The 27,383-nt window shown below is 41.8% G+C and overlaps 3 protein-coding genes across 3 annotated transcripts; 2 read left to right on the top strand and 1 right to left on the bottom strand.

Moving 5' to 3' along the window:
- On the top strand, window positions 1-26,741 carry LOC111233729. The gene is made up of 5 exons (XM_022761614.1): window positions 1-350; window positions 23,018-23,184; window positions 23,967-24,060; window positions 24,907-24,994; window positions 25,529-26,741. The coding sequence occupies exons 1-5, from the start codon at window positions 343-345 to the stop codon at window positions 26,468-26,470; spliced, it is 1,299 nt and encodes a 432-aa protein (XP_022617335.1). The 5' UTR covers window positions 1-342; the 3' UTR covers window positions 26,471-26,741.
- Window positions 10,357-15,205, top strand: LOC111233717 (CD59 glycoprotein-like). Its single transcript, XM_022761602.1, has 4 exons — window positions 10,357-10,457; window positions 13,481-13,556; window positions 14,441-14,542; window positions 14,791-15,205. The coding sequence occupies exons 2-4, from the start codon at window positions 13,499-13,501 to the stop codon at window positions 14,997-14,999; spliced, it is 369 nt and encodes a 122-aa protein (XP_022617323.1). The 5' UTR covers window positions 10,357-10,457; window positions 13,481-13,498; the 3' UTR covers window positions 15,000-15,205.
- Window positions 14,900-19,993, bottom strand: LOC111233716 (ATP-sensitive inward rectifier potassium channel 11-like). The gene is made up of 5 exons (XM_022761600.1): window positions 19,819-19,993; window positions 19,264-19,503; window positions 18,900-19,169; window positions 17,982-18,189; window positions 14,900-16,703 (listed from the first exon to the last, which is right to left on the bottom strand). Exons 1-5 carry the CDS (start codon window positions 19,975-19,977, stop codon window positions 16,270-16,272), a joined length of 1,311 nt encoding a protein of 436 aa, XP_022617321.1. The 5' UTR covers window positions 19,978-19,993; the 3' UTR covers window positions 14,900-16,269.
- Window positions 26,742-27,383: the final 642 nt, after the last annotated feature.

Raw genomic sequence — 27,383 nt, 5'->3', positions numbered from 1 at the left:
TAGAGACCTTTAGCAACTTCTCCAGCAGTTTTACCTCCTTTCTGTTGAGCGTAGTTCTTTAGAGCAGTTTTCAATCAGGTTCTCATTTCACACTCTGACCATGTCCAGACAGATACAGGTTTTTACCTCGTTACGTTATCGGGTTTCAATTAATTTTATTGATGGTACAGATTTATGACTTTTGGGTTGTATAATTAAACTTTATATACATTTTTAGTTTCTTGAATTAAAATAACAACATCCCAATCTGTCTGTTAGTTTCAGTTCATCAGTCTGCGGCTTGAGCCTGTTGCTGATACGACTACTTTGATACGACTACTTTCTGTAATTTTGAGAGATCTCATGAAAAAGTAATATATAATTTTTTTAATCATGAATTTATTTATGTATTAAGTTGTCTACATTGTGTGCTACTGCTTCCATGTGTTTATCTTTATCCTTTTCTTTAGATTCTCTATTTACTCATTAGCTTTTTTTTTTAAATGCGTTTCCGAGCACCGGCCTGTAGGCGGCAGCAAGGCTCCGTCAGGGAGAATCTCCTGCTGTGAACAGACCGTAGAAGAAGAGGAGGACTGTTTTGATGGAGGAGCAGAAAAAATGGCGAACACTTACAGAAGTAAATTCATTTAAATTCAACTTCAGGTTTTAATGTGAACAGTTTTAACGATGCTTCGTTAAAGTTAATGTTTGACGTTGTAAGTGTCGTTTGACAAAAGCGTTGTTTGTGTCTGTACGTGACGTCGCTTCATGTATTAAACATGTTCTCAGTGACACTAGAAACTCCTAAAGTGTTGTAGCGGGCTAAACATTCATCACTCTCTCATCGAGGCCCAGTACAAACGCGGGATCGCTGCCATTCTGAAGATAAAAGCTTGGATCAGCACCGACTTGTCCGAGCCCAACTTCAAACTTTGGGAGCTGTAAGTTTCAAACCATTTTATGTTGCTTTACTGTAATGTAACACGAGAGCCTGTTCTGCATGTGTTTTAATCATTTTTGCACTGCTTGCAGCTGTTGCCATACACTAACATTTGAGAGAGATGTTGGTGTAACGCTCCGTTTACCTCTGTTCAGCTCTGTACATCTTCCTGCAACAAGGGAATGTTGGCATGCCAGACTGACCCACTTGTGGCACAACAGTTATCCTTGAAGACTCTTCAGCCTCGACATAGAAGTACAGGTCTTGTTAGCCACCTGAACATCTACTTTTTGGATAAACCTAACAGTCATTTATCAAGTGCTTGGAACGCGCTGTGCAGGTAAATGAAGCTGTGTTACTTAGAACTTGTGAGAGTTTTGTGGTAGGCTAAGGTTTCCTTGTCATCATTAACATCTTTTTGGATTTTCTCTTTACTCTACCTCCAGACTCTCCTGGCTGCCATGTCCTACAATGAAAATGCTGACAACCAACAAGCCAAACAAAAGAAGGTTGAACCAACTGTTCAGGTCCAATTTTCCATAAGGCATGAAGGGAGAATGCAGAGCTTACACCAGTTAAGACTGAGCCGACATTCTATAAGTGTGTAATATTATTTTTTATTTTACAACCAAATAATGTTTTTGTACACATTGTTTATTAGTTAATATGCAGGTATTAATGTTAATGACAGTTTCCAACCAACAACAAAAATAAAGTAAAGGAAATGTCAGGAGGTAATTAAGAAACAAAATGTCAGGAGGTAAGTTAGCAACAGACTTTCAGTCGTTGTTTGTTAAAAACAACAAAAAAGTGAAAAAGTAAACAAAATCTTTTGTGTTTTTAATCAAACAGGGAAATGTGGTGGACCTCTATGTTTGAAAATCTTTTTGACCTGGGGAACCATACACAGAAGGCTTCTTTGGCCATCCCCCGTTCCCAGAGGACCTCACTGCACAGTTTCGAGCGGCCCTGAGAAGGAAGGAGGTCCCACATCCCAGCTATGTGTTCCTGGTTCTATCATGGGGGCAGTCTGAAACCCACATACTGGCCTTGTGGCCGTCAGGAAAAACTCGGCACTGATGCGTAGGACCAGGCAGGCTGGAATGACGACCCAGATTCTGCGTCCGCAAGGAAGCCCCAGCACCAGCCCAACAAAGCTCCTATAGGCTAGAATACCTTGTACGCGACTAAAAACAACTAACTGGACAGGGCAAAAATTTAGATATTAAACATATCTATGGTGTGGTCTCACAATTTTTTTTTATGGATCCAGTGATCCTACGCTTTTTTATATCACTGACTTATAAAGGCCTCCATTTGATGTAAATAAAATGCTTGATCGTATACTAAAGATAATGACTCCCTCTGAATTCAATATATTATATGCACCTATCCTGCTGATAGAAGAACTTATTACAAATCAATAGAGCAGCCAAACTAATTTATTTGAGGGTGTGTTATACTCCCGTGTGTTGGTGTGTTATTCCATTGTAAGAAATTAATGTGCACTGAAGTAAAACAAGACCTGCCCTAAATCTTGAGTTACATTGAAACCTATATGTTTTTACAAAGAAGCAAAACGTAACTGGTGTATTAACTCTCAACCGTAAGAACGCGTAGTCAGCCGCGTTTAACATGGTTGCAGGCAGAACACATGAGGCAAGAGCGGCTCCAACCCGGATGGCCTGCCCATACATGGTAAAATCTTCCTCGATCTCCAAGCCGTCTGGTAACCTACAAGTGAATTACAAATGGTTCATTATAAATGTAAATCAAAACAAATTAACTGATTAGTTTGTACAGTGAGAATGCTACCTGTGGTGTCTCCTAGCAGCAGATATTCTCAGCTGCTGTGGGCACGGTTGCAGTTTCCACAGGAGCATCTATCCAAACTATAGAGAAAAAATGGAAACATTCACCAGAATATAAAGCTTATGAAATTCAAACACCTAACATGTATCCAAGCTTACTTCTTACCCACCTTAGCTCGCAACTGTTATCAAGCGCAAATAACAGGCAATTTATAACATGTCACTTATGCATATAATGTGGAGCTTGACAACAAGTGTAGAAAAACTGCAACAGCCTCCGTCTCTGACTAAAGATTAGCTGTTTGCTGTCGAAACGTGTTTTATGCTGATTTACAGCTTTCATTGTAATACACAAAAATAAAATTACTACATAAAGAAGGTGTCATGATGAGCATATCTGCTCAAAACAATGGAGAAAAATGAGAGAAAAAGAAATGATTTTACTTTGTCAGCATCTATTAAAATATCTTAGGGGTTGTTAAAGACCGAGGCCGCCACTTGAATGAAGAGTTTGGTTCCATTTATGCATCAAAACACAAAACACAGTTTCCTCTCATGGTTAATTGTTGCAGAGAATGATGTGTTGTGGTTTCGCTGGGAGACGGACTGTGAAAGAAACAAAAGTCTCTTGCTAAGTCAAACAGCCGCTCGGCCTGAGTCTGTAGAAGAACGAAGGAGTGCTCCACTGGAGGGACGGGTCAACGGGCAAAACAAATGAAGCAGGAACAGATTTAGAAAAACCATCAATCTGAATGATTAGTCGCCAGAACTGCTTCAAATGAAACTGTTCAAAATCAGTGGTGAAGCAGAGACCTTCATTCTTCTTCTTCTTCTTCTTCTTCTTCCTCTTCTCTTCTTCTTCCTCTTCTTCCTTCTTCTTCTTCTTCTTTCTTCTTCTTCTTCTTCTCCCTCTTCTCCTTCTTCCTTCTTCTTCTTCTTCTTCCTCTTCTTCTTCTTCTCTTCTTCTTCTTCCTCTTCTTCTTCTTCTTCTTCTTCTTCTTCTTCCTCTTCTCTCTTTTCTTCTTCTTCCTTCTTCTTCCTCTTCTTCTTCTTCTTTCTTCTTTTCTTTCTTCTCTTCGTTCTTCCTTCTTCTTCTTCTTACTTCCTCTTCTTCTCTTCTTCTTCTTCTCTCTTTCTTTCTTTCTTTCTTCTTCTTCTTCTCTTCTTCTTCATTCTTCTTCTTCTCTTCTTCCTCTTCTTCTTCTCTTCTTGCTTCTTCTTCCTCTCTTCTTCTTCTTCTTCTTCTTCTTCTTCTTTTTCCGTCCTCTTCTTCTTACTTCTATGCTAGCTTCTTCTTCTGTGACAGTGTGAGAATGAACATACGCCGGCTGCTGCCTGAGGACTGTGACCTGTTTTGTCCTGTCTCACTGTCGAGGCTCAATGAAATGATCTATTGTCCACAAGGCGTCTGCGAGCCGTTGATGAAACAGCAGGTCAAGCAGCTGCTGCCAGGTTAGACTCCACACAACAATTTCTCTATATTCACATCATGAGTGAAGCAGAAGACAACTGAGCCGTACCTCTTTTTGTTTTTTCTTTTTAACCTTTATGTTATTGAATTTTCAAAAGCTATCAGATCAGTGTCCAAGAGAGCAGACGGGAGTAAAACATTTCAAAAGAAAATGCAAGAGAGAAATAATATAAAAAGAGGTATTAAATAATAAAATAAGAAACATATTAAAGTAATCCCTTTAGGGCCTGTCACCCCGAACCCCCTCCAGACAGGAGCCGTTACAAAAAGACACAGAAACAGACCAGCGAAGTGAGACAAATAAATAATAGACACAATAAAGTAAAAATGAAATAAAATGAAATAGAATAAAAAGTGGGGTGAAACCTGGAGTGAGGTGAAAAATAAATCCCATACGTTGGTAGCAAAAATTCTCTACATACATACAATACATATACACAAACACCACACACACAACACCAACACATATATATATATATATATGTGTGTGTATATTATATATGTGTGTGTGTGGTGTGTGTGTTAATCCCGCTCTGTTCACTGTTCCAGAGTGAGTGAAGGGAGTTAAAAATGAAACCAATGGACACAAGGCACAAACGCTAAATGCAGCTCACTCAGAGCAGCTGAACAGATACAGACGCTGCTCTGTGCAGCAAGCTCGACCGTCCCGCTGTCCCACCTGGACTGATACATGAAGCAACACACACAGCACACACACACACAAGATGACACACTCACACACACAACACAACAAACACGTGCACGCCGCACAAGCTCTCGCAACACACACAGCACACACACACACACACACACACACACACACAAACACACACACACACACACACACACACACAGCGCACACACACACACACACACTCACAGCACACACACATACACACACAAACACACACAGATGACAACACTCACATGCATCAATGACTGTAACAGAGTGCACAGTTGCACAGTAAACCTCTGCTGTCCTGTGCTGCATCACAAGTGTTTTCTGCTTCGTTGTATGCAAACTCAGGGAAAAACAGTGGAACACCGAGTCGCCACAGTTCACTGTCACACAACAAAATATTAGGAACTTGTTGTTTAATTTAGTTTCGTGAGTCTCTACAGTCTCTTGGCAGAAGAGGACTAAGGGACACGTGGGAAAAGAAAATTCAGAACTTTAATCTCAAAAATCTAAACGGAGATGATTAAAGTCTGAATTCCTTTAAGTCAGATGTGTGAGACAAATGTTTATTTTTTTTCACCGTGCCCGCTAATCCTCTTCGCAATCTCCCAGCATCTCCACCCCGTTCCCACCGATCCAGGTCTCAGAGAGACCTCACTGCAGGTCTCAGGCAGGGTCTCAAGGTAGAGTCTCAGTGTCTCAGAGTCTCAGAGTCTCAGTGTCGTGCAGAAGTCTCAGAGTCTCGTGTCTCAGAGTCTCAGAAGTCTCAGTGTCCTCAGGAGTCTCAGTAGCTCTCATGTCTCAGGAGTCTCAGTGTACTCAGAGTCTCCAGGTCTCAGTGTCCTCAAGAGTCTCAGAGTCTCAGGTGTCTCAGAGTCTCGGCATGTTCACATCACGTAGTCATCCCAGCCCCCGTCCACGAGCTCAGATGTCTAGAAGTGTGCTCAGAGTCTCAGAGTCCTAGATCAGTTGTCTCAGAGTCTCAGAGTCTCAGTGTCTCGAAGTCTCAGTGTCTCAGAGTCTCAGATCTCAGTGTCTCAGAGTCTCAGTCAGAGTCTCAGTGTCTCAGAGTCCTCAGCTGCAGTGTCTCAGAGTCTCAGTGTCTCAGAAGTCTCAGTGTCTGAGTCTCAGAGTCTCAGAGTTTCAGGTTCTAGTTCAGATGTCTCAGAGTCTCAAGGTCTCAGAGTCCTCAGTGTCTCTCAGAGTCTCAGTGGTCTCAAGTCAGTCTCAGAGTCTTGAGAGTTCTCAGAGTCTCAGAGTTTTCAGTTGTCTCAGAGTCTCAGTGTCTCAGAGTCTAGAAGGTCTGAGTCTCAGAGTCTCAGAGTTTTCAGTGTCTCAGAGTTCTCAGTGTCTCAAGTTTCAGTGTCTCAGGTCTCAGATGTCTCAGTGTCTAGATCTCAGAGTCTGATCTCAGAGTCTGCAGAGTCTCAGTGGTCTCAGAGTCCTCAGAGTCTCAGTGTCTAGAGTTCAGGTCTGAGTCTCAGTGTTCGAGAGTTCAAGAGGTTTCAGTGCTCTCAGAGTCTCAGAGTCTCAGTGTCTGCAGAGTTCAGAGCTGTGGGCCTCAGAACGTCAAACACTTCTCAGGATTTTCTGTGAACCACAATGAAGCTGAATGTTTTTTACTAAAGTAGGAATTTTAAAGGCCTTTGACTCAATAACGATCGAGTGACTCATCAGGATGATAAAGGAACCAGCAGAGAAGATTAACTGACTAGTTGTAGTTAAAAAAATACTTTTTGAAAAGAAGTGTGCCGGTAGAAAACGTCGAGGCAGCAGGAAGATGGCAGGAAGGCCTGTAAGTCACAGACACAGCTGACAGACTTTTGACAGTGACATGTTTTCTGACTCTCGTCTGTGTAAGATCCAGACAGTCTAAAGCTGCAGGCTGAACACAATCATGATCCAGATCCAAAGGTTAGGATTGATGCGTCCAGAGTGGAATCTCTTGCATCAAGCAAAAAACCCTCAAATAACCAACGGCAGGCAGACACGCGCCACAGAGAGAGGAGGAGGACAAACAACGCTTGCACTGTGACTGCTGCGTTTCAGGCTTCAGTGACGAAAGGTTTTCACCTTCTAATAACAGAAACTTTATTTATACAGCAGCTTTCAAACAAACTTCACAGAGTCAACATTCAAATCGACACCATGAAAACAATTAATGAAATATTCAAACTTAACTACAAACTCTAAGAGAATATAATAAAGAATTCAATAATATAATAGATAAACCCGTATAGTTTGTGTTCGTTGCTGTATTTTCTGATGTAATAGAAATGAAAACTATTTTTCTTTTGTCTTGTCATGAGTGGAGTGAAGTGATGAAGTTACACATGGTCAGACGGGCAGTGTGGTTGGAGCTTCGCTCATTGGTCGTTGCTCGCAGTCTGCTGGTCGTTGTCCGTAAATTTACTGAGGAACAGAAACGTTGCTATGCTAGTGCTAATACACTTTATAACACTGCACGTGTCAGGTGGCATCAAAACTCGACTCTAATATTGTTTGTCCAAGTGGTGTTGGTCCAAGATGGCGGAGACGCGGTCCAGACGTGACCAGGTTCTGACCCGGTTTCTTGTTGAAGCCTGAAACTGGTCTCTGATATTTCGGAAGTGTTTTGTTTCCTGGCAGCTTTTAATTTGTTAAATATGAAACGAGGAGTCAGATCTAAAATCGTTGTCGTAGTTGTACGTTTTACTCCGGTCCAGATCTCAGGTGTTTGAACTGGTTTCTGTTGAACGTCACTTTAATCTTCTGCTTGAGCGGAGACGTTCGCTCTTCTTCCTGCTCGACGCGTTTGATTCTGTTACTTGTGTGCAGATTTTTATGTAGAAAATGTGAAGAATTTAAGAAACTCACATTAAATAAACAACTGGATGTAAAGAATTTAAAATCAGCTGCAGCAGTGAAATAATGCTCATACACTAATGCATCAGTGAGATAATGAAATATATAAATATAATGTCATATGACAGCGATATAGGTGATAACACACGTGTTACAGACTGAGCTGAAGGTTAACCAGGGGGCAGTCATGGCAGAAATGACATTCATCACGTCATGTGCATCAATATACAGCAGATACAGTTTTGACTATAAACATCTGAGCAGCAGCAACATCAACAGCGTACTACAGCCACAACACCGCCCTCAGTGATTGTTGGAGGGGAAGGAGGAGGAGGACGCTTTGGCCCAGACAGGGAGTCTTTGTGGTCAAGCGGACAAAGAGCTGCTGTCAGTCGACGGCCGTCTGTCTCGGGGGGTCGCAGTGGAACGGGATCGGACACCAAAACCAGCCGGACGCGTCCTGGTGTGTGTGTGTGTGTGTGTGTGTGTGTGTGTGTGTGTGTGTGTGTGTGTGTGTGTGTGTCTATCTTTATATACCGACGTTTGGCTGATTGTAACCTGACTGCAGAGCTGCAGGGCGTTGAAGTTGTTCATGTTTGGTGTTCGCTGAACTGTGAGATTTTTCACAGAGGAGCCAAAAAGAAATGTGTCACTTGATTTCGCTGTTTGCTGTTTTCTTTTTTCTGTTTCAGATGCTTTAAAAATACATTCAAATGTTTCTATCTGAAGGAGTTTGGTCAGATGTCTTGATTGGACACTGTTGCTGTTGTCAGGTTTTTGGGGAAGTAAGTACAATACGACTACGTACTGTACTGTCATTTTTTATTCCATTTTCTTCATTTGCTCTACATTTCAGAGGGAAATATTTATACTTTTCACTGCACTACATTTATTTTACAGCTTTACTTTGCAGATTCAGATGAAAAATTCAAAATATAATCAACAAGTTACAGAAGCAGAGAAAGGCCGTACTCGCCAGTATTTTTTTATCCTGTTATCTCAACAAAGCTCGTTACCCCGACATAACGAGATATCATTAGGAGAAAACTATTTTGACTGAGCCTCAAACACTAAGTCGCAGTAACTCTCCTCCTTAACAACAGTCCTTAGTAACTCATTAGCTGACGAAGTCTGAACTGAAAATGATCTTGTATGAAAACACAGTGTGATTTCTGCCCTTGACTGAAATATTCTCTGATGCGTTGATTGATGTGTCGTCCTGACATTTTCACTTTACAGCTCTAGAAGTTTCCATCTGCATCTGATCTGTGATTAACAAAGTCATTAGAATGAAAAAAACAAGCTTTGTTGTCTCGAGATAGATAATTATCTCAATATCTTGAGACAACTGGATAAAAGATTATTTCAGTATGGCCTCTCTCAGCTTCCATAACAAATAAATTATATGTATAATTAGAGGTTAAGGTAAGACTTCATTGATCCTACAGAGGGAAATTCACAATACAATAAATTCCACCTTTACGCAGTAATGCATCAATAATTATAATTAGTAATATAAATTATTCTGCACAGTGAGTTCTTTTACTTTAGTTACTGTAAGTTTATCTTCATGCTGATACTTTTGTACTTTTACTGAAGTGGCTCTGATGTGTCTGAAGTACAGGACGTTTACTTGTAACAGTATTTCTCACTACATGAGTGAACAGTTCTCCGACCGCAGTCTAAATGGCTTCATCTCACTGGGGTGTGTATGATCGTTCAGTTTCCTCGACAGTATGAAAACCCTTCCACAGTGGAGACAGACTGTTTTCACCTGACTCATGTTGTTCCGCTGGATATTTTTTTTCTTCAAATGATTTATTATTATTCAAAACATTTTCCATTTCATCTTATTAAAACTATTAAACGTTGAAAATGAGGAAACAATCATAACTTCTGAAATATGATGCATAGTAAAATATGGACAATACATACAAATGAAATAAATAAGATCAAAGGAAATAAATGCAACATATAAATAAGTATGATGAAACAAAAATAGTAAAAAAAAAAATTTCAAAAGGACAAAAGCAAACTATATACATAGGGGTACCATGAAAGAAAACAAAGTATATACAAATATTCAAGGCTTTACATGTTTCTACTGTTTTTATCACTTTACTGTTCTTTAGTCCAAGTAATGAATCAATATAGTGCCCAGTTATTATTTTGAATTGTTGTATATGTGATTTCTTTTTAGTCCATTAGTGTTGGTGGATGGATGTAGTATTTATTTAGTATTTAGTATTTAGTTTTTTTCCATGTCAAATAAAGAGTCAATATAAATAGTTTTTTTACAATCAATATCATTCTTATCATAAAAATATGTTTCCTTTTTCTAAATGAAAAGTTGAACCAGTCAACATCTTTAAGAAATATTCTTAATATTGTAAATCTAATCAAAAAGACATTCATAAAGAAGCAGCTAAGTCATTTATTGATCGGTGTGCGCTGGTACAGTTTGTCTCTGTCTAAACTGCGCAACAAAGCTGGTGACGCCGGTGAGTTGACGTGCAGTACTGAGGTCTAACGGCAGGGGGCAGCAGCAGCATGCAGCCTCCGGAACAGCAGAAGAAGAGCTCGACCAATCACAGCGCTGGGTGTAGTGTGGGACTTTTGGCTTGGGTGGTTAAATACCAAACATGACCAGTCAGTGCCCGGGTGGGGAACAACACAGGTCGGTTGGTCTCATCCTCCCTCCTCGCGCCGTGTGGCCGCTGCTCTGAACCGAAGGTAAACACTGTGCTGAACGCGGGAAGTTGAATTTATGACATTATTTAAGTTAACGTAAACATGTCAACATTGGGCTAATATTTAACGTTAATTACATTAGCCTAACGTGACGCAATTTATTACGCTAGCTTGTGTCGCAGTTTGTAAAACGTGACTTGTCATAGGACTGTATAGCTGTTACAGTAGCTGTCACATAACTATGTGATATATGTTTATATGTAGATGACCCGCCTTGCTCGGTCCAATATGGCGACGACGTTGACGTATCGGTCTGTTGATGTAGTAATGTAGTTAACTCTCGTGTTACCTTACTGTTGTACCTACATTCATTTTTCAGGTTAACAGGCCTCATTATATCACCTCATCATTATGTTCATATGATGTGTGCCTGTAGAAAGTCAAGATTTTGTCTTGTAATATTATGACTTTATTCTTGTGTTATTATGATTTTAGTCTTGTAATATTATGACTTAATTCTCGAAATTTCCTCAATGTCGCCCCAATACTCATATAATCATAAAAGTATTTTATTAATAATTAATAATTGACCATTTTTTTTACATCACCATATACGTTTCTGTAATTAAAATCATATGTTACAATACACAAAATAAATCCATTTTTATTGAATAGCTGAAAGCACCCAACATGTTGAATAACTTGATAAGGGACTGAGTGGGGAAATGACTGTGCAAACCACAGCAGTGAGCCAGGTGTGACACCAGGTAGGTCACACCTGCGGGTGTTGCGACACCTGCACTTTTACAGAAACATGATTCCACCCGTTAATTTTATAGCATGTAGATGAGGAAGTAAAGTCCAAAAGAAGAGCAGGCAGAGGACTGACGGGTTTAGAGACAGAATTAAAAGAAAGAAAGAAAAAGTCTTTAACAGACACTAAGAAGTCTCACGTCATTGCTTGATACTACAGTGTGTGAGTCTGTGGCGTGAAGGGCAGCTGCGTGGCGTGGTGCCATTCTGAGCTCAGTGTTTTTTATACACGGTGGTGAAGAATATGTTGAAATCCACAGCACTCATTTTGATGTGAATTTTAAAATGGCTGCTCCACATTCGGGTTGTTCACAATATTTCCCTGTGGTATGTCAGCTTCTGTGACGTCTGTTTTCTGTTTGTTCTGCAGGACAGATTGTTCTTTGGCTGCCCTTCATTAGTTTCTCCCAGTTCAAGGGTTTGTTTAGCAGTTGTTATGATCTGAGAAAGATTTAAGACACTTCAAGAGAAACAAAGTCTGAGGTCAACCTCCTAAAGAGGAAACCCTCTAAAAAACCTGGTCAGTGATTTACTAAATCTAAAATGAAACTACCTCAGATTTGTAAATGAACTTAGTTAAAGTTCTAATCAGTAACTTCTCAATATTAAAATGTCTAAAAACATCTGTTTAAATGAAGCTTCATGTAGAAGACTTTCATCTCTTTATCTTTCCATCAAAACAAAGTGAAGTTTCTCTTTCTGATTCACCCAGCTGACCTGCGGCTGCGGCGTGATACAGTGTGCGCTTGTGCGTAGGAATACGATAGTTTAGCAGTTGAGGAAAATGTAGTGCCAGAGGAAAGTGGTGTTTTGATGGGAAGATAAAGAGCTGAAAATATTCTACATGAAGCTTCATCTAAACAGATGGTGCATCGGTTTCAGTGGGCGTCTTTTTCCGCTGGCCCCGCCCACAGCGGCTCATTCCTCTGATAGTGTACCGGTCCTCCTGCTGCTCCTCTAAACTGATCCGAATCTACTGCAGGTAACACACTGACTGTACACGACGACCTCACACAACCCCACGTCTAACAACCACAACTATCCCTTTAAGTTATCGGAGAAATAAGCTGAGGAAATGTTCGACAGCTCGGCTCCAGCTGCTGGAGACTTCCTGTCCTGTGTCCCTGAAGAGCGTCGCTGAATCTCTGATTTTTTCCGTGTGTTTCTCCTGGTTTTAATCTCCTGGTGTGTTTGTTTTGGAGAGGAGGAAACCTCTGAGGATCATTCAGCTGCTGGTCAAAACCTGCTGAACATCTGCTTCATGAGCGATCAGAGAAACAGTCAGAACAAAGGTTAGCATCAGTCTCAGCTCTGACTCTTCCCTGAGTCTCTGTCCTCCGTACAGCGTCGCTCAGACTCTGACTTTAAATGTGAAGCTGCTTCATTCAGTGTTTGTAATGGTTAGAATCACCTGACCCACTGACGCTGAAGGAATCCAAACTACAACTCCCATGATCCCGCTACTTCATGATGTCACCCAACACTGTCTTTTGTTGTTGTTTTTATTGAGAGACCCCTAGAGGCAGAAGTGACTGACTGTGAGTGGGGGGGGGTGTTAAAGACCAAGGCCGCTACGAAATGAAGAGTTTGTCCAATTTATGCATCAAAAGACAAAATACAGTTTCTCTCACAGTTATTGTGCAAGAAATGGCCGCTCCACATCCCTGTGACACATTCAGGGTGTTCACAATATTTCCCTGTGGTATGTCAGCTTCTGTGACGTCTGTTTTCTGTTTGTTCTGCAGGACAGATTGTTCTTTGGCTGCCCTTCATTAGTTTCTCCCAGTTCAAGAGTTTGTTTGGGGCGTTTTCTTTGTGTGATTCAAGGGTCTGCGGTCAGGGGGTGTGGTCTGTTGTTGAGAGGATCAGCCCATCGCTACAAACCCTGTTTCACAGTTGTTAAGATTTAAGAGACTTCAAGAGAAACAAAGTCTGAGCTCAACCTCCTAAAGAGGAAACCTGGTCAGTGATTTACTAAATCTTAAATTAAACTACCTCAGATTTGTAAATGAACTTAGTTAAAGTTCTAATCAGTAACTTCTCAATATTAAAATGTCTAAAAACATCTAGACCTGGTTGAGAAAACACCTGTTTTAGCCACTTAAAAGACGCCCAGTGAAGTGGTCAAGTGATTGTTGGAGGGGAGGAGGAGGAGGACCTTTGGCCAGACAGGGAGTCTTTGTGGTCCAGCTGCTGTCAGTCAGCGGCCGTCTGTCTGACCTGACGCCTTCTCCCGTCTGGTTTCTCTCCAGGTTTGTCCCTGAGACGACATGAAGCGCTGCCTCGGACTCTTGCTGCTGCTGCTCTGGTGTGGGATGCTGCAGCCGGGTGAGTGGACCGGGACACGGGCCCTGAACGCACCACACCTTCCTTCAGCCCTGCTTTCATTTATCAAGCCAGACACTTTTAAAGTTCGTTAACAGAGTAATTAACTTAAAGAATACTAACACTTTACATTGTTTGACACTTTACTTTCTTATAGAATGAAAATTTAAGTTTTAAAGACAAAGAACTGAAGTAACTGTCAAACTAACTAATCTATAAACCAACAGTGACTGAGATAACAGCAGATCCATAAATCCATCTGCTGGTTTATTGATCTGTATTATCATATTGACAATATAGTAAAACACAAGTGGAATCAGATAAAGAAGTTGTTCATTGTTGACAAATAAACTCGTAAAAAATCTTTACATCTGCTCACATTATAAAAATATTTATAAACTGATTAAACATGTTAAATAAAGTGTCATCCAGCCCTCAAGCTAGCTGTGTGTGTGTGTGTGTGAGTGTGTGTGTGTGTGTGTGTGTGTGAGTGTGAGTGTGTGTGTGTGTGTGTGTGTGTGTGTGTGTGTGTGAGAGAGAGTGTGTGAGAGAGTGTGTGAAGCTTTTATGAGTCAGTCCATGAAACAGTTTTTGACTTTGGCATCACAGTTTTCCCAGAAACAACGGACGCTTCCTCCCAACAGATTTAAAGGAACATTCATCCACTTCACGTCCAGTTCCCGTTTTTTAAACAGGAACTGGTTTGGAAATCTCTGATTATCTCAAAATAATCAAACTTTTCCAGAAACGACTTCACAGACTTCAGTGTGTCAGAGTCTGTGGACTGAAAACAAACTGGGAGATGAAACAGTTTATATTATTATATATAATATATAATTGGATTGGCTAAAGTATTAAAATAAAACCAGTTTCTTCTTCTTCTTCAGGAGCTGCACTTCGCTGCTATAACTGCATTGATTACACCGGGCGCTGTGGGAACATCCAGGACTGCACGAATGAAGACTCCTGTCTCACTCTGAGTGAAAAAGGTCAGTGTCCATAAGAAATAATAATGATAAGAAATAATAATCTCTGTTTGTGAAACTTTTCATACAAAAAAATACAGCTCCAAGTTTCACCCTGTTTTCCCACATGAACGATCCAGGTGTCGCATCAACTTTCACAGCGTCGAAGGAGAAATTTAGTTCGGTGTAAAAAAACAATGAAGGGGGGGGGCATGATGTCAGTGAGGGTCCTCACACGTGTAGTAAGACTGACGAGTGTGTGTGTTTCACAGTATCTACAGGCGGGAAGACCATCCGTCGATGTATCAGGTACACGGACTGCAACTTCTCCCGCCTCAGCCAGATGTACCAGTCGATCTCCAGCTTCACCTACAACTGCTGCAGCAACAACCTGTGCAACTCCAGCAACGCCGTTACCACGACAACGCCCATCCTGGCCCTGCTGGGATCCCTGCTGACTGTGTGGTGGTCCTGGATGTGAAGTCATGGAGGATAAGAACCTGCAGCAGTTTAGCATTTTATAAAGTTAACACGAGCTAAACGGATGCTGTTGTTCTGTCGCCTGTTTCACTTCCTGCCTCTCAGGTCACATGTCAAATTAATTAATCCACTTCTTCAACTTGTTTTGCTAATTTGCATTTCAATACTTTTATATCATCTTAAAAATAAATACAAAGAAGAAAAGTTTTCAATTCTTTCTTTCTTCTGGCTTCTTCCTGCAAACACCTCCGACACGCCAACCTCATGAATATGCTAATTAGCTTATGATGTCATCTAGAGACCTTTAGCAACTTCTCCAGCAGTTTTACCTCCTTTCTGTTGAGCGTAGTTCTTTAGAGCAGTTTTCAATCAGGTTCTCATTTCACACTCTGACCATGTCCAGACAGATACAGGTTTTTACCTCGTTACGTTATCGGGTTTCAATTAATTTTATTGATGGTACAGATTTATGACTTTTGGGTTGTATAATTAAACTTTATATACATTTTTAGTTTCTTGAATTAAAATAACAACATCCCAATCTGTCTGTTAGTTTCAGTTCATCAGTCTGCGGCTTGAGCCTGTTGCTGATACGACTACTTTGATACGACCAGTCATTTACAAATGGTTGGGCGGCGGGGGAGGGGCACCTGAAAGGGTTAAAACAGGGAGGAAACATCTTACATTTTCAAACGTCTCTCTGAAGACCATCATCGTGTCGACCTCAGCTGTTTACTATTGATTCCATTAACAAAAGATTTTCATCACCAGCGGAGACGAAACGAAACCTGCGACAAAAAATCTCCAACATTTCAATGAAGAAATTAATAAAATGAAGTTTAAATATAAAAACAATAAAATCTCTGTAGGAGAGAAAAACTGTGGCTCCAAAATCACTGGAACAAAAACCACAAACCTGAAGAGACTGAAACTGAACCAGAACAACTGGATATTGTTGCAGGCCCAGAACCACAACCAGATTCAGATCTAGATCCAGAACCAGATCCAGAACCAGATCCAGATCCAGATTTCCCCTGAATTCTGTAGGAAAACTCAGAGACTCCTCCGGTCGACTGTTTTATTATAATGAGACTTGGTTACAATAATTTAAATCTTAGAATAAATGTTCTTTGAGTAATTTTACATAAACCGGTGGAAGTGTAGGGAGGAGTCAGATCAGAGCGTCATGTGACTGAGGAAGAGTCGAGGTAAATACTGTGTGTAATAATAATCCAGTTTGTAGCTGGAGTGGGGACAGTGTCTCCAGGTGTTCAGTCGCTCATGTCTTCCAGTCCGTCCTCTTCAATCTGTCGTCCAATCACCTCCAGCTGCACCATCTTCTTCTGTCCTTTCTGCTCCGCCTCTCTCTCCGCTGGTTTCTCTGATTGGGCGTACCAGGGCTGAGGGGCGGAGCTGTCACAGGTCCGGCCTCCTCTGCGGAAACCTCCTCTTCCGGCTCGGACCAACCCCCATCCCTGCGGCTGGACCTCGGACCCCCCCTCCTGGACTCCCCTTGTCTGGTCCAGCTCCTTGGCGCTGAGAGACGGCATCCGGACCGGAACCGTGTTGCCGAACTTGGAGTAGTCGACGCAGTAACGGCCGTCCTCCTCTGTGATGATGGAGACGAAGCGGCGCCCCCACAGGATCTCCTCGGGGGTGTAGGAGGTCCGGGCCTGCATGCTGATCCCTGTTGTCTCCACCACACCTGAAGACAGAGACAGACACAGCTCAGCTGGGCCCGGTCCAAATGCACATAACCTCAGAACAACTTGTTCTGTTGGGTTACTGAAAAAATCTGATGAAAGTCAATGTTTCAGAAAAGAAAGCTTCAACATGTCACCTGACGAGTACAGGTGAGACTGATCGGGTTAAGGAAACCAAAAACATTTTTATATGATCAATACAAACCTGAAGTGAAAATCAAAAGAGAAAGAATTCACAAAATAAACATCAACACAGAGAATTCTTCAATGTGAGTCTCTGTGTGGAAAATAAACTGACTTTATCATCAGGGCTCTTTTGGATTTTGGAGTATTTCTGCCTCCTGGTGGCCAAAAATGGAACAATGCAACTAAAAGAACGTGGAAGCTGGTCTTTAATTAATGAATATTAAATATGTAATGATAATATTGTTTTATGCAAAACTAACTAAATTAAATTATTTTATCAAATTATTTTAATTTTTAACTGTATTTGTCAACTCCTGCTGTTGCTGTTGGTGCTCTAAAAATAAATAAAATAAATATGACAGAACTTGATTTATTCTCATTTCTTTAACTGCTTTACTTTACATTCAAATTGGTAGTTTTATGTGTATTTTATGTGAATTCTTAAAATGAAGTAAATTGCACAAGCTATTATTTTTTAAAAATGTATTAGTTTAAATCCAAATTTTAAGAACTAGAAAAAAGTGTTTTAATTAAATATTTAAAGGAGCTATTTGTGTGTTTTGCGATCACTACATAGCTAACATTAGCACTAGCAGCTGTTTGTTCCTTTACTCACCAACAGCTGTCTCCAGAGGTGGAAAGAAACCATTTTGTTCCGCTTCTATTTTTATCACTTCCTTTCTAGTACTGAAGTTAGCATGCTAACCGGCTAGCTCCTTGACTGTCCCATCATTTTCCGATACCGAGTCACTGAAGTGTAAGAGGAAGTATTATGACCTTTTGTCTGTTTAATGCAACAATGACTGAAGCTCTTACCAACACTGCTCAGTAAACAGTTGTTAATGCTAACTTTAGCTACGTAGCAATAGCAAAACGTACAAATGGCTCCTTTAAGATATGTAAGCAAAATTTAATGATAATTAAATGTTAAACTGCGAAGATGAATGTTGAGTCTGTAGGTTTTGTGGAAGCATCAGGTTGAAACTTTTCTCTAACTCTCATGAACAAACAGAAATATTCCATTGTATTTAACATGTTGGTATTTCCATGGCAGATCCTCCATAATGTTAATCCAGGTGTGCGTGACCCCTGACCTTCCAGGATGACGATAATCTCCAGGTCCTCGGAGGCCAGGGACTGGGCGGAGAGCTCGTACAGTGGACTCCCTCTCTCCATGGTGTGGCTGATGATCAGAGGAGAAACCAGGAAGATGCCGTTACTCCTCAGAGGGTTCTCCACCTGGATGTCCAGCTGACACACCGGGATCACCTCGCCCTCCGCCGTCACCGTCCGCCGGATCACCTGGAGGGAAAACCTCAGGCTAAACAACCCGACACAGTGACAGTGAATCAACAACTTCAGGGTCACGAACCAGACGAACTGAAAACAGCCTGAGAACACGAGGCCGGTCCACGATGAGCTGGTTTCTGGTTTCCTGCTTCATCTTCAGACTCTGATTAATGTGAATGAGGTTTTTATTTCTGTACAGTTAATATGAAGCCACAGCCAGCTGCTGGTTAGCTTAGCTTAGCATAAAGATTGGAAACAGCTAGCCAGACTTTGGACAGAGAAATGCTGCTTTGCATCTCTTTGTTGTGGTTTTGTGCATCTTTCTTTGTTTTGTGTCTCTTTGTGTCTCTTTGTGTCTCCTTGTGTCTCTTTGTGTCTCCTTGTGTCTCCTTGTGTCTCCTTGTGTCTCTTTGTGTCTCTTTGTGTCTCTTTGTGTCTCCTTGTGTCTCCTTGTGGAGATTTGTGGGTCAGTGTTTCATAAAGCAGCTGTTCTGTCGTCCTGAGTTTAATTGCGTCACGAATGTTTCTGATGCACCAGTTTGTTCTGCAGCTGAAACATGAAGGAAAAAATCAACAGCCCTGACTTTTAACTGAGCTCTGACACCTTAGGACCTGGACCTGGACCTGGACATGGATCTGGACCTCGTAGACCTGAACAGCTTTATGCTACATGAGCAAACGCCTGCTGATGAAGACCATGTGATACAGCTGAAAGCCTTTACCTGCAGCTGCACGGTGGCAGAGATGATCATACTCTTCCTCAGGTCTCCGACTCTGAACATGAAGGTCGGCCGGCCGTTTCGAGGAGCGATGACAGCGTTTCTGGAGAAGATGAGCGTCTCTGCTCGCCGGTTGGCCTGGGCCGTCTTCATGAAGACGCAGCCCAGCATCACAGCGTTGATGATGAGCCCCAGAATGTTCTGGATGATCAACACGGTGATGGCCAGAGGACACTCCTCTGTCACCATCCTGCCGCCAAAACCGATGGTCACCTGAAGGGGGGGGGGCCACGGAGTTCACAGCTCATCAAACATCAAGACAAGCGCACCTGGATCAGTCAACCTCACACACAACCGTAGCTCTCACCTGGACCTCGATGGAGAAGAGGAAGGCGGAGGTGAAGGAGTGGATGGCGGTGACGCAGGGGACGGGGCCCGGCTCGCCTTCGGGGTCACGAGGCTCCAGGTCTCCGTGAGCGAAGGCCATGAGCCACCAGATCATAGCGAAGAGCATCCAGGAGCAGAGGAAGGCGGAGGTGAAGATGAGGAGGGAGTGCTGCCACTTCAGGTCCACCATGGTGGTGAAGACGTCCTGCAGGAACCGACCCTGAAGCAGAAGGACGCAGGTAAACACACCTGAGCAGAAGCTCTTATTACAGCTGACGACTGAAATGATGATTCACTGATGAATCAATAGTTCATGGATCATCATCTTTACTTCTCGTCTTTTACAAACAACTTCCCCAAAAGATTCAGTTTTTATTGGATAAAGTAGAAAATCCTCTCGTTGAGAAGCTGGAACCAGGAAACATTATTGATGATTAATCAATTATTAAAACCGTGTCTCCTTATCAATTGACTATGCTCTGAATAGACATGAACAGGGACAGGTGAGGTGGCGGGTTTCTGGGCTCCGGTCTACCTGCTCCCTGATGTTCTTGTGAGCCACGTTGCAGGACCCGGTCTTGGTGATGAAGCGGGCTCTCTGAGACCTGGAGCGGCTGCGGTTCGGTTGGTTCTGGTCCTCGGCCAGGCGGGTCAGCAGGAAGCCGTCCGGCAGGAGCCCCTTCCTGGCCAACATGATGCTGCTGCTGCTGCACACCTGCACACCTGTACACCTGTACACCTGCACACCTGCACACACACACACACACACACACACACACACACACACTTTTGTACGTTTGACGTGGACGTTGTCACTCTTTAAACGATGTCATGGACACACTGTCATCATCACTACAGCCACTAGATGTCACCTAGCAGCAAAACCTAACTATGATGTCATAACAACCTGCTGCACAGACGACCTGTGGGCTCCTTTCTTACAGGAGGACAGTCTCTGCATTAACTAGTCCCTTATTCTAACCTTAACCATCACAACTAACTGACTAACCTTTAACCAGTTATTGAACCTCCATGTCCCACAGGTGCAGCGGACTCCGTCTGACCCTCCATCAAACATTCAACCTCGACATTACAGCTGACTTTGTTTTGTTTGACCTTATTTACATCTGTAATTACATTTTGTTGTTGTTCATAATGAATTCTGTTTCCACAGTTTGAAAAACATGATGAAAACAACATGGATCCTCAGTCTGTGTCCTGGAGTCAGTCAGTGGGTCGTGGTTCGATTCCTGGTTTGTGGAAGTGTCCTTGAGCAGGATACTGACCTCCATGTTCCCTCTGATCAGTGTGTGAGTGGTGGAAGTCTGAGATGGAGTGTAAAGTGCTCTGAGAGGTCGATAAGACAGGAGAAGTGATGTGTAATATCAGAGTCCATTTAAACATGTTGATTTCTAATGTTCTCTGAACACGGAGGTTTGTTCTTCCAGTTGATCAGGTCACAAACGAGGTTTCGAACAGGTTTCACTGAATTAGTAAAGATAAATAAAATCACACGAACTTCATTCAGCACAAAGGATCTTTGTCTGTGTGGTTTAAGGCACGAGCAAGACGTACGCTGCCAGTGCAGCCAGTATAATTGTCTTTATGTTAAAACTATGTCACTGAATAAACAAACAAACAAACAAACAAACAAACAAATAAAAAAATAAATACATGTATTTTTTTGCAGGATCTGTCCAAAGAAACAATATGCACGTCCTATGAGTTTAACATATTATGACATTAATGGATTCTACAGAGACTCTGCTCCTCCAGGAGATTTTATATCATTTACAATAAACACATTATGAGCTGATATAATAATTTAGCATCAATACATTCACATTAAAAAAGCACAGAGAGGATCATCTCTGCTGCACTACCCGTGTTTACTCAGGATGAACGGAAGCGGATCAGCTGAGCATCAGCTGTGATTACATCAGTGTCCATACAAACACAGGTGATGTAAACAGGTGAGGTTACCTGCTCCGGAAGCTGCAGCTCTAAAATCTGCCTGATGCTTTTATTTATGTCGAAGAACAACACGACACCTACTCCATCGGTCCAACATCAGGATGTTTCAGACGTCCACACAAACACCAGGACACGAGTCAAGTTCACACACAGCACAACGCTGGGCTTCCGCTCATCACCTTCAAAATAAAAAACCAAGACGTTTTCGATAGACATGCAGCAAGAGGAAAAGAGCAAGAGGAAGAAATATGCATCAAAATCCAACTCTAACTCCAGTAAAGTTGATTGTTAAAAATAAGAAATGTTTATGAAATATGGATTAGTAGAATATAAAATTACACCAGCACATATCGGCACACTCTCCTTCCTCAGTATCTGTTTTAAGAAATGTTCAAATACGAAACTCAAACAATAAAAAAATATTTTCTAGAAACAGAAACACTGAAATAAATGAAGAGATTTTTATAGGCCAGTTCATTCATAGTAAACTGACTCAGCTCTGTACATAAATATGTTATTTTCTCTTTTTCTTTGTGGAACTGATGCAGAGTTTATTTTCTGCGTACCACAGAATCATTAACGCTTGTTTGATTGTTTGTTGTTTGTTCAAAGAAAATGCTCTTTAATGGACAGAGAAGAAGAGGGAAACCTGTCAATGATCCAGGGACACGTACATCCATCACAATATTTGACAATTGATTATTTGGTTAATTGATTCATTGTTTCAGCTCTAAGTTAAAACAAATATAACAAGAAAATTATATTTACAATCTCACTTAAACCTTCTGAGGTTTTATGAGACATTCCCACTCTTTTCAGACTTCTGAAATCTTAGCGCTTGTGTCTACTTTATTTTGAAAGCAGGCTGTGGTGGCTTCCGGTACTGTGTGATCTGAATGTGTTGAAGCTCGGTGGCTTCAGCTGCAGGATGCTGAGCAGCTTCACTCTGCAGAGGCTTCCTGCTGCCGCTAGAGGGCGGGAGAGGAGAGGTTACTCCTGAATCCCTGGAAAATACATAAATCATTTTAAATTTATTGGTTTATTCATGGAGACTCTAGTTATTTAAGATATATGTGCTTGAATTACAGGGTTAGTAATGAAAAACACCTTATAAATGTGTCAAAAGTCAATTGAATTACATTATTTTTATGGTTAACACGGGAAAGAGAAGTAATGACTTTTGGATTTAAAGTAGATTTAAGTTCTTGTATCGCTTAAAATATTCGTTATATTATAGTTCGTATTTGTTAATATTTCTCCACTGCAGTGCAGCACACCAGACACAGGTGATGCAAAGCACACTAATTAAAATATAAAATGTAAACTTTAATTAATAAATAAATAATAATTAGTAAAAAAAAAAATAATAATATAAATTATAAATACATATGATCATATTAGAAATCAAGCAAATGTTAACTAGCTGTTTAAAGTTTTGGATATTGTTAATAGCTTCTCTATTATAATATGGGAACTGTAAATTAATGTAAAAAATATAAGATTATTTTAAGGAATATTTTCCTCCAGCCTGTATTTTTGATGAAATGTGTTCACATGAAAAATGATTCACATAAATGCAAATTTCCTGTTACCATTCTTTGTTTGTTTGTTTGTTATGTTAAAGGCATTTAAACAAATTGTGTATTGTATATTGTAAATAATAATTTTATAATTTTTTTAATCATGAATTTATTTATGTATTAAGTTGTCTACATTGTGTGCTACTGCTTCCATGTGTTTATCTTTATCCTTTTCTTTAGATTCTCTATTTACTCATTAGCTTTATTTTTTAAATGCGTTTCCGAGCACCGGCCTGTAGGCGGCAGCAAGGCTCCGTCAGGGAGAATCTCCTGCTGTGAACAGACCGTAGAAGAAGAGGAGGACTGTTTGGATGGAGGAGCAGAAAAAATGGCGAACACTTACAGAAGTAAATTCATTTAAATTCAACTTCAAGTTTTCATTTGAACAGTTTTAACGATGCTTCGTTAAAGTTAATGTTTGACGTTGTAAGTATCGTTTGACAAAAGCGTTGTTTGTGTCTGTACGTGACGTCGCTTCATGTATTAAACATGTTCTCAGTGACAACAGTTGTTTTAATAACATGGTCGTTGTTTTAATCAGCAGTGGTGGAGGAGGCATTTGGCGGTAAATCCACACCACAGTCAGCCGTTAATCTGCAGCTTCGCGCGGCTCTGAGCAGCTCAGCGTGTCGGTTTTACAGTGTTTGTATTAATATTAACGTAACCAGTTATCTCCCCCGGCTTTAACCCGACTAACCAGTTATCTTTACCAGCATTAACCTGACCAACCAGTTATCTTTACCAGCATTAACCTGACTAACCAGTTATCTCCCCCAACATTAACCTGACTCTAACCAGTTATCTCCCCCAGCATTACCCAGACTCTAACCAATTATCTCTACCACTCCCAGCATTAACCTGACTCTAACCAGTTATCTCTACCAGCATTAACCTTACTCTAACCAGTTATCTCTGTAACTGCTGGATGTGGAGCGTCTGATTGCTGCGTGTTAGTCAGAGAAGAAGAAGAACAGAGGCTGAAACCTGAAATCTCACCTGAAAGAACCAAAACTAAGTTTAACAAAAGAAAAGGCATGTGTCACCATGGGAACCAGTTTGAGAGGAAGTGTGTTCAGGAGCTTTGAATAGAGACAGACATCAGACTGATGATGAGTCTCCGTCTCCACAGTGACGGACAGAGACATCAGGCTGATGATTCATCTTCGTGCCACCAACGCAGCCATCTTCACCGGGAGGAGGAACTCCGCCATGAGAGGCTGGAGGTCAGTCTGCTTCTTCTTCTACTGCTGAAAACAAATGGATTCACAAAACCACCATAAACCGTTTATAAATACACTTATAAATTCATGGATAAATGATAGAATTTGAAAAGACATTTTAAAAATGGGAATAAAAAACTGGATTCCCTCTTCAATTTCCATTTCCTTTTCCAGCTGCTTTTCCTATTAGCTAATCAATTAGCATCGTCATTTAGCTTCAAATCCATTAGCTAATAGGAAAAGGAAAAGCAGCTGGAGAAAGGAAATTAGTGTTTTATGGCGGTTTTATAAATCCGTTTTTAAACCTGAAGCATTAATTGATGGATTAATCGTTCTTTATATTAAAAAAAATTACAATTACAATTTTTATGAGATTAAAATATGAAATTAAGGAAATGCTTTATTACTTTTCCTGTGACGTCCCTGTTCCTCCATAGTTTTGTAGTTTCACCATTTATTTATTTAGTATTTTTCATTCTTTATGCTGCTCTTCTCTGCTCATCTTTTTTATTTCTTTTATAATTATATTCTGAGCTGTGGACAGATTATATTCAGATTATTAATATTCTCTGGCACATTAATCACTGTTGATGTTCTGGATGTGACATGTCATTGTAGTTAAACTCTGCTCAGTGGATCATGTTTGAACTAAAGATCAAACTCCATTTAAAAGAAATGAAAAGCCAATGTTACTGATGGAAGGCAGATTTACACCCTCTCATTACTGAGTTTGCCCTGATGTGATAAGCCAAGAACCAACCCCAGAACTCTGACCTTCACTCCACAGCTGTCTCACAGCTGCATCATGTCCCATCACATGACCGGTAACAGGCTGTGCTCTTGCTGCAGGGCCATCAGGAAGGAGATGGGGCTGCAGGGGATGATGTCAGCGCGGCAGCTGAAGAAGAAGTGGGACAACTTGAAGGAGAAGTACAGGGTGAGTGAAGTTTGATCGGAACTCCAGGTTGTTTCTGACGAAGAAACAGACACACAACATCGGGCACAGTGGAAACTGTTGTTTCTATTCCTCTGTGTCAGAGCGGCAGCCATTTTGTTTCCTGGTTGTCCATCCATCTCGTTCTGATGGACACGATGTCTCAGTAACACCTTCACTGAACTTCTTCAAATTTAGCACAAACACTCACTTGGACTTTAGGATGAACTGATTAGATTTTGATGGCTAAAGGTCAAAGGTCAAGGTAAGTGTGACCTCACAAAACACCTTTTAGCCATTACTCAAGACTTCACAGCAATTATGACAAAATTTCACACAGATGGTTGAAATGTTTTCTGTGGCTCTGGATGAACAGGGATGAAACCTGAACCAGTCTGAGTGGAGGAGGTGATTCTAGTTACTCTGGTTTTTATTGATGAAACTAACACAAACCCAAAATGTTGAACTGTTCCTTTAAGCAGTTTGTGGAGTTTTGATCGACCATGAGCTGAAACCCTGATGTTCCTTCCTGTGTAGGTGCTGAAGAACCCTCCGGAGGGCATGGAGAACTTGACCAGGCCCAGCTCGTGGCGCTGGTTCCACCTGATGGACGAGGCCATGAGCGGCCGCCTGACAGGGACCGCCAGCGTAGTGCAGCCGTCCCTGCTGGACGAGGACGAGGAACACACCTCAGACCTGCTGCCGCTCAGCCCTCCCAGCACCAGAGAGGCTTTTTCTTTTTCTGGACTCAGTGTTGTTGAAAGGGGAACCGTGGAGGAGGTGGGGGCGCTCGGGGGGGTGCTGGAGATAAGTGGGATCAAAGCAGAGAACAGAGCTGAGTCACCTGCTGCTGCAGCCGGAGGAGACAGAGAGGGTCTGAGAAGCCCTGACGTTCAGCCTGTGATGGGCCAAAGCCAGACCGCCCTGCTGTACGCCACGTTACAGCCGGACACCGGCAACACGCCGTGCTCCTCCAGAGACCTGGTCAGAGAGGCCGCCGAGGTGGACAGGAAGCTGTGTGAGCTGCAGAGGGAGAGAGAGGCTCTGGAGAGAGAGCAGGCCGAGTTCGACAGAGAGCTGATCGCTCTAGAGAGAGACAGGGAGCTGCTGAACAGAGACATGGCCGCTCTGGAGCGGGACAGGACGGCTGTGGACAGAGAGCGAGCGGCCGTGGAGAGAGAGCGAGCGTTTCTGGACCGAGACCGAGCGTTTCTGGACCGAGACCGAGCTTTTCTGGACAGAGACCGGGCTTTTCTAGAAAGAGCCACAGAGGACTTAGAGAGAGACAGAGCTCTGTTCAGGAGAGAGAGGGAGGGGGAGGCTGTGGACAGACATCACGTTGAGATGATGACGGAGAAGGAGGTGGTACTTCAGACCAGGTTCTACCAGAGTCTGATGGCCTCAGATCTGGACCCAGACCAGCTGGAGACCAGACAGAGACTGGTGTCTTTGTTCCAGAAGCTCGTTGAGAAACTGTGAGTGGAGGTTGTTTCCATGTGTGTTGTATAGAAGTGATGAAACCCTCCCGAAGATCTGGACCTGAGCCGCTTCTGGTGGTCCGGTCGTCCCTGGTGTCAATAAAGACTCAGCACTCCTGTCCCAAACTCAGGAACAGGGTTTTTATGGGGCCTCCCTTAAAACAAAGTTCTGTCTTGTTCCCAGTGATTCATTGAGTGATGCTGTGACCTACAGTCTTTTTAGCCTGTATTAGTCTCCATGTAGTCAGACTGTCTCATTACAGCAGCTGAGATCAGCTGTGATCAGCTGTGATCAGCTGAGATCAGCTGAATCAGCTGAGATCAGCTGTGATCAGCTGAATCAGCTGTGATCAGCTGAGATCAGCTGAGATCAGCTGAATCAGCTGTGATCAGCTGTGATCAACTGAGATCAGCTGAATCAGCTGTGATCAACTGTGATCAGCTGTGATCAGCTGAATCAGCTGTGATCAGCTGTGATCAGCTGAATCAGCTGAATCAACTGAGATCAGCTGTGATCAGCTGAATCAGCTGTGATCAGCTGAGATCAGCTGTGATCAGCTGTGATCAGCTGAATCAGCTGTGATCAGCTGAATCAGCTGTGATCAGCTGTCTGCAGTGTATCATGATGTTCTGTTTTACTGTGATACTGAAGGAAACTTATGGAGTTCTGCAGGTAGAAGCTTTTTTCTCTCCAGTTTCCAAACAGATTCATGGAGCTTCATTCATGATTGACATCAGAAGTAGAAAAGAAAACCTCTGACTCAAGTGAACGAGAGGGAGACTAAAAACATCCAGTGGTGATCTGTCAGCGTGAATTAAAAGGAAGATAAATCTGGTGATGTTCTGTATGTTTCTTCTTATCAAAGTGCTGTCATATATGTGATTCCTCTGAACCATTCATCATGAACACACCG

Source organism: Seriola dumerili, unplaced genomic scaffold (genome assembly GCF_002260705.1).
Source record: "Seriola dumerili isolate Sdu_G_001 unplaced genomic scaffold, Sdu_1.0 BDQW01000417.1, whole genome shotgun sequence".
NCBI classification, from domain to species: Eukaryota; Metazoa; Chordata; class Actinopteri; order Carangiformes; family Carangidae; genus Seriola; species Seriola dumerili.
Note: the sequence above shows the minus strand (reverse complement) of the source record. Positions and strands in the feature narration are given on the sequence as shown.